Genomic DNA, 12,917 nt, shown 5'->3' with positions numbered 1-12,917 from the left:
GCTTTATAAAAGCATGTCATAAAATCATTTAACTTATGGATGTTGGATTTATTTCATGTGCATTGACTATCATGTAAAGTGTTTACTGTAACAGCTGTAACGGCAACCTATCTGACGGAAGCAGATGTTTCAAGAAAGTGGCAGGTATTTTAAGTTTTCTTCATCCTGCACCTTTCCAAGCATTTAGATTGGAATGAATAAATAAAAATGAAATGAAAAAAAAAATGAAATAGTAAAACATTTTTTAAATAAAAGAAGTCAGCAAATACATACATACATGAATAAATAAATGTCACATTGACTCAGTAGGTGTATCTGTAATACATTCTTCATAATTCTCTTTTTCCGGTGCACTCTGACTGTTGTTGGATTTACTTTTGTCTTAGTGAGGATTTATCCCCTTCCAAGATGGCGGCCCCTTTCTAACGCGTTCGTCTCCTCAGTGGAGAAACCCCGCCCCCTCTGACGTCACATCAGGGGAGGAGCCAAGCCGCGGCTCGACTGACACGTAAGAATCCTGCGTAAATTTTTAAGGAAGAAGCACCAACTTTCCTGGAGTTGAGTGAGGACAGGAGCGGGTCCGTTCGGGCTCATGTGTCCTGTGACCGCCGCGGACTAGAGGCCCAGCTTTAGGAGGCGGAATGCGGCTGTCGGCGGTGGTTTCCGTGGTGCGGGGGCTGGGCCCGGTGGTGATCGGGATCTCTCTGGGCTTCACGCTGAGTTTACTGAGCGTCAGCTGGACGGAGGAAGCCTGTTACCTGGGCGGCAGGGGCGGCCAGGAGGGAGCCGTGGGCCGGGAGGGGCTGCCCAAGGGAGCCCGGAAGCCCAGCTCCATCCTCACCGGCAACGATGCGGAGTCCGAGGAGGACTTCGAGCCCAGAATAGTCCCTTATAAACAGGTCCAACAGAGTCCAGCCAAGAAGGTGTTCAGGTACAGAGGCTCCAATAGTTTGGGATTTTTCAGGATACTTTAGTTTTTACTTTGGACTTTTTTTCTGTCATTCAGTTCGTTTTTAGAATAGGTTTGATAGTTTTTATTAGTTTTCATTTTTTTTGTAGTTGTAGTTCAGTTGTAGTACAGTGGTCTCTTTTCTCTTCTTCTCTATCGTCGTATTCAAATAAATCCCAGACAGGACTCTGCTGCTTTCTCCCAACTTTAGTCTCCATGTTTCCAGGTAGAGTGGGGATGATTTTTTTTTTTTTTTTTTTTAAGTGGTGCAGCATTTATTTATTTATTTACTTTATTGAAAATATTTGGGTATACAAGACATACAAATTTTGAACAAACAAACAAGAAGATGTCAAAAAGGAAGAAGCATTTGAACCAATAAGTTTAATAAAAATAATGCATAGATTTAAAGACACAAAGCAGAATAGACAAATAATAGTATAAAAATGAATAAATAAAAAAATAAAACATCCAACAAAAATAAATAAATCAGAGAGTTCAGTCTATTTTAAAGAACTGTTTATAAATAGCCAGGGTGCTAGAACTTTTTTTGTTAAAGATAAATTCTAAAGATTTAATCTATTTTTCGGTAGAGTGGGGATGAGAAGACGACTGAACGACAAGTGACGAACCATTAAATGTCATATGGTGCCAGCAGCAAAAATTTCTTGAGGGAAATATATTGATTTCATATCAATCCGACGTTGACAAAGTCGAAAACGAAGGGAATTTTATCCATAATTTTTTATACGTTTTAGTTTGTTTTGTAAACACACAATACAGTTCCAGTTAGTTGGGTTTTTTTTCTTTTGTTTTGTTGTTGTTTTTATTTATTTCAGTTAACCAAAATGTTTTTAAAAGTCTAGCTTTCGTCATTTCATTAGTTTTCGTTTACGATAATAACCTTGTCAGGTAGGTGTGGACAGTGTGTGGACACTGTGATCAGAAGGACACAAATAGACTGGAGTGTTTGTGTCTGTGGGTGAAAAGATGGAAAACTGTGTCAGTGTGGTATAAAGATTAAAAATAATGACAACTTCAAACTTTTAACAATATTCGGCCTGTTACTAAACAATGCAGATGAATAAATAAGTTGAGGCATAATGTTCAAATTGCACTTGTTTATCTTATTATCTATAGTAGGGATGCAATAATAGGAAAATTTCATATCAAGGTTAGTGTGACTAAAATTATCACGGTTATCATTATTATAATGGTATTGTTGAAATGTGCTCAAAATGTTCAAAAAGTACTGATACACAACCTGAAATAATTTAACCAAGTTGTATTTTGAAAAAAATACCCCAAACAAACAAACAAACAAACAAACAAACAAACAAAAATAACCAAATACAATAATAGGCACAATGTACTTTCTGTTGCAGAAACATTCAAATATTAACATGTAAACATCAAACAAACAAATATGCATTAAAGATGGCACCTTATAGCCATTATTTGACCATTTTCCAGATCAAGTTTGAGTTGAAAGTGCAGTAATCAAACACGGTTATCATGAGAATTAGAATTTAAACGGTAATACTAATCATCGGGAATTTTTACCAGGGTTTATCGTTATAATCGTATCATAATCGTATATCGTAATCACTACATCCCTAATCTGTAGAATTGTCAGCTTGTCCATGTCATTCTCAAAGGATAATTTGTAATTGTAAACATTTTCCTAATGTAATTGAATGTGTTTGTGGGTGAAATTATGGAACATGGAGTTAAACCAATGTCCAAATATATTTCAGTTGAAACAGGTATAAAGAGATCATTTTGTTGGCATTTGATGACCAATATGTTTCTCCTGTTTATTTATTTTTTAGGTGTGAGCGGAAAAAAGTAATAACAAAAACAATATTGCTGTTGTTATTATTCAGGGTTTTTTTTTTGTTTTTTTTTTTGTTTTTCTTTCTTTTTTTCTTCCTCTGGTGAGATGATCACCATTTTGGTCATGATTAATTATGTACTTGGATGTTACAATAACGGCAGGAGGTTGAAATATTGTAATGTATGATTTAGGGGAAAGGGGTGGGATTAAAGAAGTGTTCACTTCTTCCCTCTCCCACTGTATTAAGTGTGTCTTTTGTATGATAGTACAGTTATTTTTTTGGGGTTATCTCATGTTGATCATTTGCTTCAGACATTTGCTTTTGTTGGTGGTTGTGTAGTGTTTTTATACGTCTGAAATATAACATCCATTCATTCATAGTGGACTTAAATATAGATCAGCAGGCCACAGCTCATCCCAATAAATAATGACCTCTAATAAATCAATAGAAATCCACAGAAGATAGATGTACAGGTGTCAGCTGGTCACCGTGTGGGTATGGAAAGATGAAAACTCCAACAATTATCCACCATCATTGGCTGCCTGTAGATCTGTATTGCGTGTCATGTCTCTGCTATGTGTGTTTACATATTCTTAGAAACAGGCAAAGGCTTCCAACATTCCTTGGACAGTTCCCATGTGTGACAGTTTCTGTCTTTCATGTGGTGGCATCTCATTACTCCTCACCTCTGATGAATCACAAAACAAGTTTTTACAAGCATGTCTTTGTCAATAAGCACTTAACGCTGGCATTTTCCCGTTAGACTTGTGTCAATGTTATTTTAATGTCTATATTATTTGCATATTGTCAGCAGAACAGAAGCAAAGAAATGTTGATTTTGGTTTAAACTCTGGGGTTGAATTTTCAGATGGATTCAAGTCAGTCAGCCAAACTTACAACTAAAAGCAGAATCAGGATTGGTAATAACTTTTGCCTTCTCTTCTTTTTCAGAGCAAAATACATAAGCACAGAGTTGGGAATGCGAGAGCGTCTGTTTGTTGGTGTCCTGACATCTAAAAACACCATCAGCACCCTGGGCGTGGCCGTCAATCGCACCATAAGCCATCATCTGGACACTGTGGTTTTCTTCACCGGCATGCGCAACCGCAAAGTCCCTCATGGCATGTTCGTAGTCTCTCACGGAGACGAGAGGCTGATTTGGAACATGTTTCAGACCATCCGGTACATTTTAGACCATTACATCAATGAGTATGACTGGTTTTACTTGGTCCAGGATGACGCCTACACGGAGGCCGACAGGATCAGGGCCCTGGTGGATCATCTGAGTATGGATCGAGAGCTGTACATGGGCAGCCCTGAGGAGTTCATCGGTGGAGAGATGGAAGGGAAGTACTGCTACGGTGGGTTCGGGTACCTCCTGTCCCGTACTTTACTCCTCCGACTCCAGCCTTTCCTAGAAAACTGCAGAAATGACATCCTGAGTGCAAGACCTGACGAGTGGCTCGGCAGATGCATCATTGATTACACCAGCGCAAACTGTGTCAGCGAGTACGAGGTAGGTTGAACTCATGAAGCAGCTCCTTTCATGTCAAAATGGATCAGGAGCCACAGTAGCCCCCTTTCTACTGCACAACGGGCTCCAGGAACTTGTTGTTGGTGTTTCCACTGAAATTTCTTGAGTAAAAAAATCTTTCCATGAAAAAAACTTCTTAGAGCTACATAGAACTTTTCAGATTCCCCAGAATTCTTGAGGGGCGTGTGTGCCAAGGTTATTATCGTTAACGAAAACTAACAAAATGACGAAAACTAGAATTGAAAAAACATTTTCCTTAACTGAAATAAATAAAAACTATAATTAAAAGAAAAAAACCAAACTAACTGAAACTGTATTGTGTGCTTACAAAACTAACTAAAACGTATAAAAATTGTGGATCAAATTCCCTTCGTTTTTGTCTTTGTCAATGTCAGATTGATACAAAAGCGATTTATTTCACTCTAGCAGTTTTAGCTAGCGGCACCATACGGCACTTCACACTCCGTCACTCCTCGTCACTTGTCGTTTCGTCGTCTTCTGGTCCCCACTCTACCTGACAACATGGACACTACAGTTGGGAGAAAGCAGAGTTCTGTCTGGGATTTATTTGAATATGACGGCAAAGAAGATAAAAGACATGACAAAACTAAAATTAATACTAAAACTAAACTAAACTAAAACTAAGCATTTAGAAAAAAATGAAAACAAATAAAAACTATCAAATCTGCTCTAAAAACAAATTAAAACAAACTGAATTAGAGAAAAAAAAAGTCCAAACTAAATAACACTAAACTAGAATGAAAAATCCAAAACTATTCGAACCTTGGTGTGTGCTGAAGGATACTGATTGGTAGAGCACACTTGCAGCGTTCCACACTTCCATTCACCCACAGTAGCCAGTGTGTGGCTGCAAAGTTCTTTATTCCATTTCTAGAAGCTTCTCTTCTTTTTGTTTTAATCATTTGCAAAATGGAGCCAAAGAAGGGAAGCTGCGAGAAGTGGACAGAAGACGACGTCCTTTTTGACAAATACACTATTTACCTAAAGCTGAGCTGAGCATAGTGCAATCGTCTGTCTGTCCGTGTGAATACATTAAACCTGCTCCAAACAGCCTGGACCTTGTGGAACACACGTTGAATAGCAGTCGGCGACTCAAAACCACTGACCTTCATTTGAATACATTTTCAGGGACTTTGAGATGTTGTGGAAACATAAAATAAAGCACGTTGATTAAGGGGAATTCTTATACCCAGGTAAAAAAGTTTCTGGAAATTTGATAGAATAGGGGCTTGTGTCATGAAAAAGCTGTGGGATGTACATTGAGGTTCCAACCATCTGTGTGATTGGCTCAGTGGGGGTTTCATTTGCGCTGCCTCTGGGACAGCGCTTTACACTGACGGACAGCTTTCTAAAACTGTAATTATGACGCTGGGACAGACATGGTATTTATATTACAGAGCAGATTACTAATACCCCTTAGCTCTTTTATTATTTCCTTCTGCTCCTGCAGCTCGGTGGAATAGGTAAACAGGGAAGTAGAGCACAGGTTCAATGGTGTGAAAATCCCCTGTGGGTCAACATGCACCGCTCTTGTAATGTCATTAGCATTTAAGGTCAAACAAGCTCAGGCCTGATCTTTCCCAGTGCCCTCTCATGCAACAACCTTGCTGTTTGTTGCATCAGCATTCAGTTTGCTGCACACATGGTAAAGTTTATCATCTTTTTTAGCTCAGGAGATCAATATAAATGCTACAAGTAGCCTTTAAATACATATACTGGCTTAGATTTCTTGCTCGGCCTGCTTCAGAGACGTCTTCTGCTTCCATTTTCTCCTCTGTGGCCTGTGACCCAGAGAAGGAAACCATCTTGTTATTCACTTGAGAGTGAGTTGCATGGCTAACTAAAGAGCCCTGAGCCCGAAGAGCTCCAGCAGAGAGAAGATAAGGAGGAGGAGGAGGAGGAGGAGGAGGGGAAGTTAGCAGGCCTGGTAAAGAGGAAGCAAACAGCTTGAACACAAAGCCTGACATCAGTTTGGGTTTAGGGGAGCATTGATGACAATGAGGCACAGACAATGCTTCACCAACTGTCCAAGTCTGAGCCCTAAGCTGTGGGCAAACGTTTGCCAAAGTGTGGCCTTAGCACAGCCTTGTTCTTTGTTCTTTTAATAGTATGATCAGTTTTTTTAATCACTCAAGCTCCTTATGTAGTTGCTCTGTTTTTAGTAGAACCGTGCCAGTGTTATGCCATTGGTACGTTAGGTTTCGTTTTGACTTTTTTCCTTTTTTTTGCTTGTCTTTTTACCTGTAGTTGTCTTTGATTAGACTTTTTAATGGATGAAATAAATGAAGGATGAAGTAACATCATGGTTTTACCTCTGCTTGTAGAAAGCATATGTGTTCTGGTTGTTGTTTATGTCATTGTTTGACTAAAAACATTGATGAAGTTGACACAAAACAAAATTTTTGCATATAACTAATGACCCCACTTTTAAAAATGTTATTTGCAGACAACAGCATTGTCCATTCACACAAACTGGGTATTTTTTTTCCCTCAAGTGGTTAAGAGTTTTACTGGAGTACACTTGATGACTTTTTTGAGCATTTCAATGTCACAGGTGAATTTTCACTCTCAGAAATGAAATCATAAGTTTTGATGGGGTTCAGGCTCCCTACTGATGGATTGTTTGGGGTGAAGTGGTCATAAAACTTTGAAGTCTGCCTTCTTCCATCTTGATGTTCAGTCAAAATCCAAAATGTTTGATATCATTGTAAATTTGAATCTGTGACTCATGCACACAGTGATGTGGACATATTAGGGCTCTCTCAGTTGCAAAACAAAGGGAAAATGTGATGAAAAAGTTGGATTTTTACAGCAAAAGTAACAATATAATCCGGTTTGATGTGGGTTTTGTCTGTAGAAACATGATGAGGATGAATAAACATTTACTCAGGGATGGATGTTTTTTACCTCCGCCAGGAGGTATTGTGATCACTTTGCTTCGTGTGTTTGCATGTTTGTTTGTTAGCAAGATAACTCAAAAAGTTATGGATGGATTTTCAAGAAAACTTTCAGGAAATTTTGATACTGGCACAAGGAACCAAGGATTAAATTTTAGTGGTGATCGGGGGGGCACAGATCTGTCTTGGCGAAGGTCTATGCTCTCCGAGTGCTTTTCTTGTTCTGAGTTGTTTTGCTCTGTTATGTTGTTCACCTGTCATAATACAAAGTAGTTTTAGCACCCCCTACAGGTAGGACTATTGGTCTTTTAAATACCTTGGTAGGCCTCTTGTATTTTCTTTATTCTTTAAATAAAAGTTGGACTTAAGAATCCAAAGCTCAAATGAATATGGCACACACACGCACTGAGTTTTATTAAGAAAATCTTGGGTAGATTAAATTTTAATTACTCAAAAAACAAACATTAAGACTCATAAACGTAACTGGTAAAGAATTTAGTTGCCGTCTTGTAATTACTATCCTTACAAGATTTCTCATCCTTACAAAATCTTGCTAAAACCTAACCTCCAACTTATTGTCTTATAATGTAAACTTCAGTCTTTTACAAGTATTTACAAGACATTTCAAGGTCTTTCTGTGTACGCTAGGCATTCAGCACTGTGCAAAAATACTTTGGTACTGCACACAAGTCTAATTATAGTAAGGAAAGCCCTGAATATGTTCCTAGAACAAATATGATTCCTGAAAATATCAAAACTCTGTAACAATAGAAACAAAATATATCTCAGACAGCACTTTACTATGCAATTATGGTTGAAACCACAGTGTTTGCAGTGGAGATGAGCCCAGAATGCTGCTTAGATAGCGTGTAATGTTTGCTTGAATGTAAGCAACGCAGCCTAACAACTAAGCTTGTAATAACATCAGCCATGTTTCTGTCATGCTGGGTTGAAGACGTCTCATGAAAAGACCTCTTTGTGTACTCCCAGGGCCTTCAGTACCACCATTATGAGTTGGGGAAAAACTCGGATCCAAGTAAAGAACAGAGTGACGAGTTCAAGAAAGCTCTGACTGTCCATCCAGTGTCTGACCCCGAACAGATGTACCGGCTGCACCGATACTTCACAGAGATTGAACTCCAGAAGACTTACGATGAGATCGCTAAGCTGCAGGTAAGCTGATTTCAAGAGCCACAAATCACCTGTTGTTCACTCAGAAATAAAAACTTGGCTCCCCTTCGCATACCTCTGTTTCAGGCTCAAAATACAGCAGCTTTAGTGCAGTAGAAATGGTGTCAGCAGCAAGTTGGCACATTTATCGATTTCAACACTTTTTGTGTCTCCACAGGCAGAAATAAAGAATGTGAGTGCTGTTGCTTTTGAGGGAAACCGAAGCGCCCAGTGGCCGGTTGGGATCAATCCACCTTTTGAGCCTAGATCTCGTTTTGAAGTCCTGAAGTGGGAATACTTTACAGAGGAGGAGATTTACTCATGCACAGATGGCTCTCCCAAGTGTGAACTGCGCGGCATTGACCGCATGGATGTGGCGGATGTTATCGATGTTGCAGTTGGAGAGCTGAACAAGAAGTACATACCTGTCCTACACCTGAAGAAGCAGCAGCTGATTAATGGCTACAGGCGCTTTGACCCCATTAGGGGCATGGAGTACATCCTGGACCTGCAGCTTGAAGTGGTCAACCAGAAAGGTCACAGTCGCTCCATCACAAAGCGGGTTCACCTGGTGCGACCTTTGAGTCAGATAGAGATCATTCCGATGCCTTATGTCACTGAAGCTACCAGGGTTCACATCATTATACCGCTTATGATGCAGGTCCGGAGCTACGTTGACCATTTCCTCGAAGTCTTTGCCGCGAATGCCTTTGAGACCAGCGAAAACGCAATCCTAACGTTCTTGTTCATTTACGATCCAGTCGAGGCCCAGCAGGTGAACCAGAATGATATATTTGCAGGTGTGAAGGCTCAGATAAACACTTACGAACGCAAATATCCAGCAATAAAAATCCCATGGATAAGTGTAAAGACGGAAACGCCATCCCAGATCAAGTTCATGGACATTATTTCAAAGAAGCATCCTGTCGACACGCTGTTCTTTCTGGCTAATGTCGACACAAGGGTCAATGCTGAATTTCTCAATCGCTGTCGCATGAATTCAATCAACAATTGGCAGGTGTTCTTCCCGATCCATTTCCAGGACTACAACCCTGACGTGGCTTATCACAACCAGCAGCGTCCAGCTACAATTGATCTGGTCAAGGACGCAGGACATTTTGACCGCATGTCATTTGAAGAGGCATGTTTTTACAACTCTGACTACATGGCAACACGAACACGAATGGTGGCGGACGTCCAGGAGAATGAGGAGATTCTGGAGACCCTGGATATCTACGAAATGTTTGTGAAGTATTCAGGTCTTCATGTGTTCAGAGCGGTGGAGCCAGCGTTGCATCAGCAGTACCGCTACCAGATCTGCAACCCGCGACTTAGCGAAGACATCTACCACCGATGTGTCCAAAGCAACTTGGAAGGACTGGGTTCTCGCTCTCAGCTCGCAATGCTACTGTTTGAGCAAGAGCAAGGAAACAGCACCTGACACCGCCTAAGGGGAGTTTAATGCAATCCTGAATTTGGACTACGACCAAGAGCAACACATGTAGCACCACTTGTTGCTTGTTTTAGCTAAAAATGAACCCATGAACAAGAAGTGGTTATGCACATGACTGACACTCCATCTTCTAATGTGCATCAAAGGTTGAGGTTTTAGAAAGACGAACTCAGCACAGGCTATTTCAGAAAGTTCTCCTAAAATGTTTACAGTTATTGTCCAATGTTTTTGCTACTTTGGGAAATCTGAAAGCGGCGTCAAGCAATTTTTGACCACTTGAGAGCAGAGACAGCAGCAGAGCCTTATCCAGTTTCTCTGGTTAAGGCGTTCACCATACATGGGCAGCAAACACAGGACAACAAAGGAACAGGTGATCTTTCAGTCCGCTTGGCCAGTGGAACAGTCACTGGGGTTTTATCCTTGTTTTGTTTCCAATTCCTGTAAAAGCGATCCTCCTTTCCACTGATACCCACATGGGGAGTTGGCATTAGACGTGTTTGTGTTGGGTTTGTTTGTTCATGGTTTTGTGTGAGGATGTTGAACCAAAACAGAAAAACAAGTGTAGGCTGAAGACGGTCGTAGCTTTTCTACAGGATCCAAAATCCTAGGATGTTATTTAATGTTAACCTATTGAATATATATTTAATACATAACATATAGAAACACCTTGGTACGTTGCTCCACAGTTTACCCTTTTATTAAGGGTGTTTCATTTTTTGATATTTACTGATGGGAGTCTTTTTATAAAAGGCATTGTTACATACGTACAGCGTGTGCCTTAAGAGTTTTCATGTGCTTCTAGTTGACCTGGTACCCGTTCACCTCAGTACGTGATGTGCAGCTGATGTTTTTCATTAGAATTTGGTCCAATTACTGTATAGTTACTGGTTTTGAGCGGCTCAGACATGTTCCACTGTGGCTAAACTCTGTTATGTTGTTGGGAGAGCTAAATGGGATGTCAGATAACCTTACGTTTTTTAAAGGTGGCATGGATTTATCATGATCCCATCCAACTACACGTACAAGTGCCTAAAAGCAGAGAATGGCAGTCCTATAGAAGTCCCACTGTTGGATTTTAGAGGTCATAGTGTAGATGATGTCTGTACCTGTGGACCTAGAGTGGATTAGTGCTGATGTTTTAAGAAATGTACATGCTGGAGGCCAAAGAGAACTGTGAGTAATGTCAGAAACACCTCTGTAAATATCTTTAATATGTGCTGGCCCATGCAGGTGTTTCAGTATTTTCAGGAGTCCTCCATGAAGTAAATGGTACTGTAAAACAGAATCTAATAACTTTAGAAATGAAATTAAGAATGTATGCAACATGTTCCTACATCACCAGTTGGTCCAGACGTTTTTATACTCAAAGATTTGTGTTTTTCCAAAGTGTTATGGACTGTATTGTTTAAGATGCTATAAGTTATTGAACGGTTTCATTGTCCTCCATGTGCTGAGCTCAAATGTACAAATGAAATCCAGCAGGAGTCCTTTACTACATGACTGAGTGGTGGCGGAGTTTAGCAGTACTAGACATAAGAAATGCATTAAGATAAGTTACTTATGATGTGCAATATTACAGAAACACAACTGGAGATCTGTCCAGGAGAGGACAGAGCTTTTAATATGGGAGAACAGCTTCATGTACACGATAACACTGTTCAGATTTCATAATTTAAGACTCATGCTTTGTGTTTAACATTGAGTAAATACACTGTAATGTTTTTGACAGTACTTTTTAATGTATTTTGCTGACACGAGACACTTTTCACCTATGTATTAACTTAGAAACACATGCGATTAAGGCAAATCTTTTTATTGAACTGAAATTGGACTTAAAGTGTATGTTGGAAAAGGTGATATTAACTGTGGTGGTCCTACGCAGTGTTTGCTGTACTTTGTTTTTGCCATGTAAACACGGACCTTGGAGGTCAGGTTGTCGGTGACTTTTTTTGTCGTTCATTTTCTAACGCATCTCTGTCTTTACGAGATCAGTCTAATGAAAGTGCTCTATTTGATATAATATGAATGTTATTATTATATATTACACTAATGATGTGTATTGCTAGAAACAGAATAAACCCAAACCACTGTGAAAGATGGAGGGCGGAGGTTCCTATATGAAGGTGCTGCGGGGATCTGCATTCCCGTTGCCTCTTTAGAAACAAGAATCCCAAAAAACTGAGGGCGCATGGCGGATGAATCACCCAATACTCTTAAACAAAGCCGCCGTCACTGTGCGAAGCCTCCCAAGTATTTTGTCCATGTTTTCCTGTCATTTCTCTGTGAATTATGCAGATTCCGAATACTTCCGCACTAACAGAGGCTTTCAAGACAGTTTAAGTATAAATATTTTATAGAAAGTCCATTTTTAAGCCTTTTTTAGCTTTTGAAATGTTGAGAAGTATGCTGTACCCCACTTTGTACTTTGTGTATTGTTTGATCTTGAAACAATTGAAATTTATTTTCACATAGTAACTGATTTTTTTTTTTTTTAAACAGGTAAATGCATAGATTCACATGTAATTCTTCTAATGTTTGGACCATTTGGTTTACATTTTTATATTCTACATATGGGTATTAGTATAACCAAAGCAATGTTTGAATTATTGTTCATCACATTCAATTATGTGCTGTAATTCCCAATGAACTGTGAATTGTAATTTTTAAATAAAGAGCTTTTTTACAAAAACAAATAAATAAAAACAAATACTTTCTGCTTTTATTCTCTTTAATTGTAGCTTCAGATTCCATTTTGTCCTTTAGGTGTCAGCAGAAGAGCATGTTTGCCCTCATGCAGTGCAGATCCAGGAGCTGCAGCCGAGTGTCGAGGTGCAGGAGCAGCGTTCCCAATTCCACAAATCACATTTCTATTAACAAACGTTGTAATGTTCACTTACTTCTTAACATAAGCTGCAGGACTGCTGCTAGGATTCCTCCTCATGTCAGACCTGAGGTATTTCTGATGTCTGGGTTGGGTAAAAACAGGGAAAACGTTGCGACCTTAATTACAGCTTTAGTTATTTCAAGGGTCCGTATGCACTGCCCGGAGGCATGC

The 12,917-nt window shown here is 39.5% G+C and overlaps 1 protein-coding gene across 1 annotated transcript; it reads left to right on the top strand.

The window, feature by feature from the left end:
• Positions 1-468: 468 nt before the first annotated feature.
• On the top strand, positions 469-12,349 carry LOC115415879 (chondroitin sulfate synthase 2-like). Its single transcript, XM_030129534.1, has 4 exons — positions 469-931; positions 3,739-4,303; positions 8,230-8,412; positions 8,588-12,349. Exons 1-4 carry the CDS (start codon positions 642-644, stop codon positions 9,848-9,850), a joined length of 2,301 nt encoding a protein of 766 aa, XP_029985394.1. The 5' UTR covers positions 469-641; the 3' UTR covers positions 9,851-12,349.
• The last annotated feature ends 568 nt before the right edge of the window (positions 12,350-12,917 follow it).

Source organism: Sphaeramia orbicularis, unplaced genomic scaffold (assembly GCF_902148855.1).
Source record: "Sphaeramia orbicularis unplaced genomic scaffold, fSphaOr1.1, whole genome shotgun sequence".
Classification (NCBI taxonomy): Eukaryota; Metazoa; Chordata; class Actinopteri; order Kurtiformes; family Apogonidae; genus Sphaeramia; species Sphaeramia orbicularis.
The sequence above is the reverse complement of the archived record's forward strand: the minus strand, read 5'-3'. Positions and strand labels throughout refer to the sequence as shown.

Coding starts and splice junctions, on each gene's coding strand:
- LOC115415879 (XM_030129534.1), top strand. CDS start 642: ATGCGGCTGTCGGCGGTGGTTTCCGTGGTGCGGGGGCTGGGCCCGGTG. Junction 932..3,738: donor CCAGCCAAGAAGGTGTTCAG/GTACAGAGGCTC, acceptor CTTCTTTTTCAG/AGCAAAATACATAAGCACAG. Junction 4,304..8,229: donor ACTGTGTCAGCGAGTACGAG/GTAGGTTGAACT, acceptor GTGTACTCCCAG/GGCCTTCAGTACCACCATTA.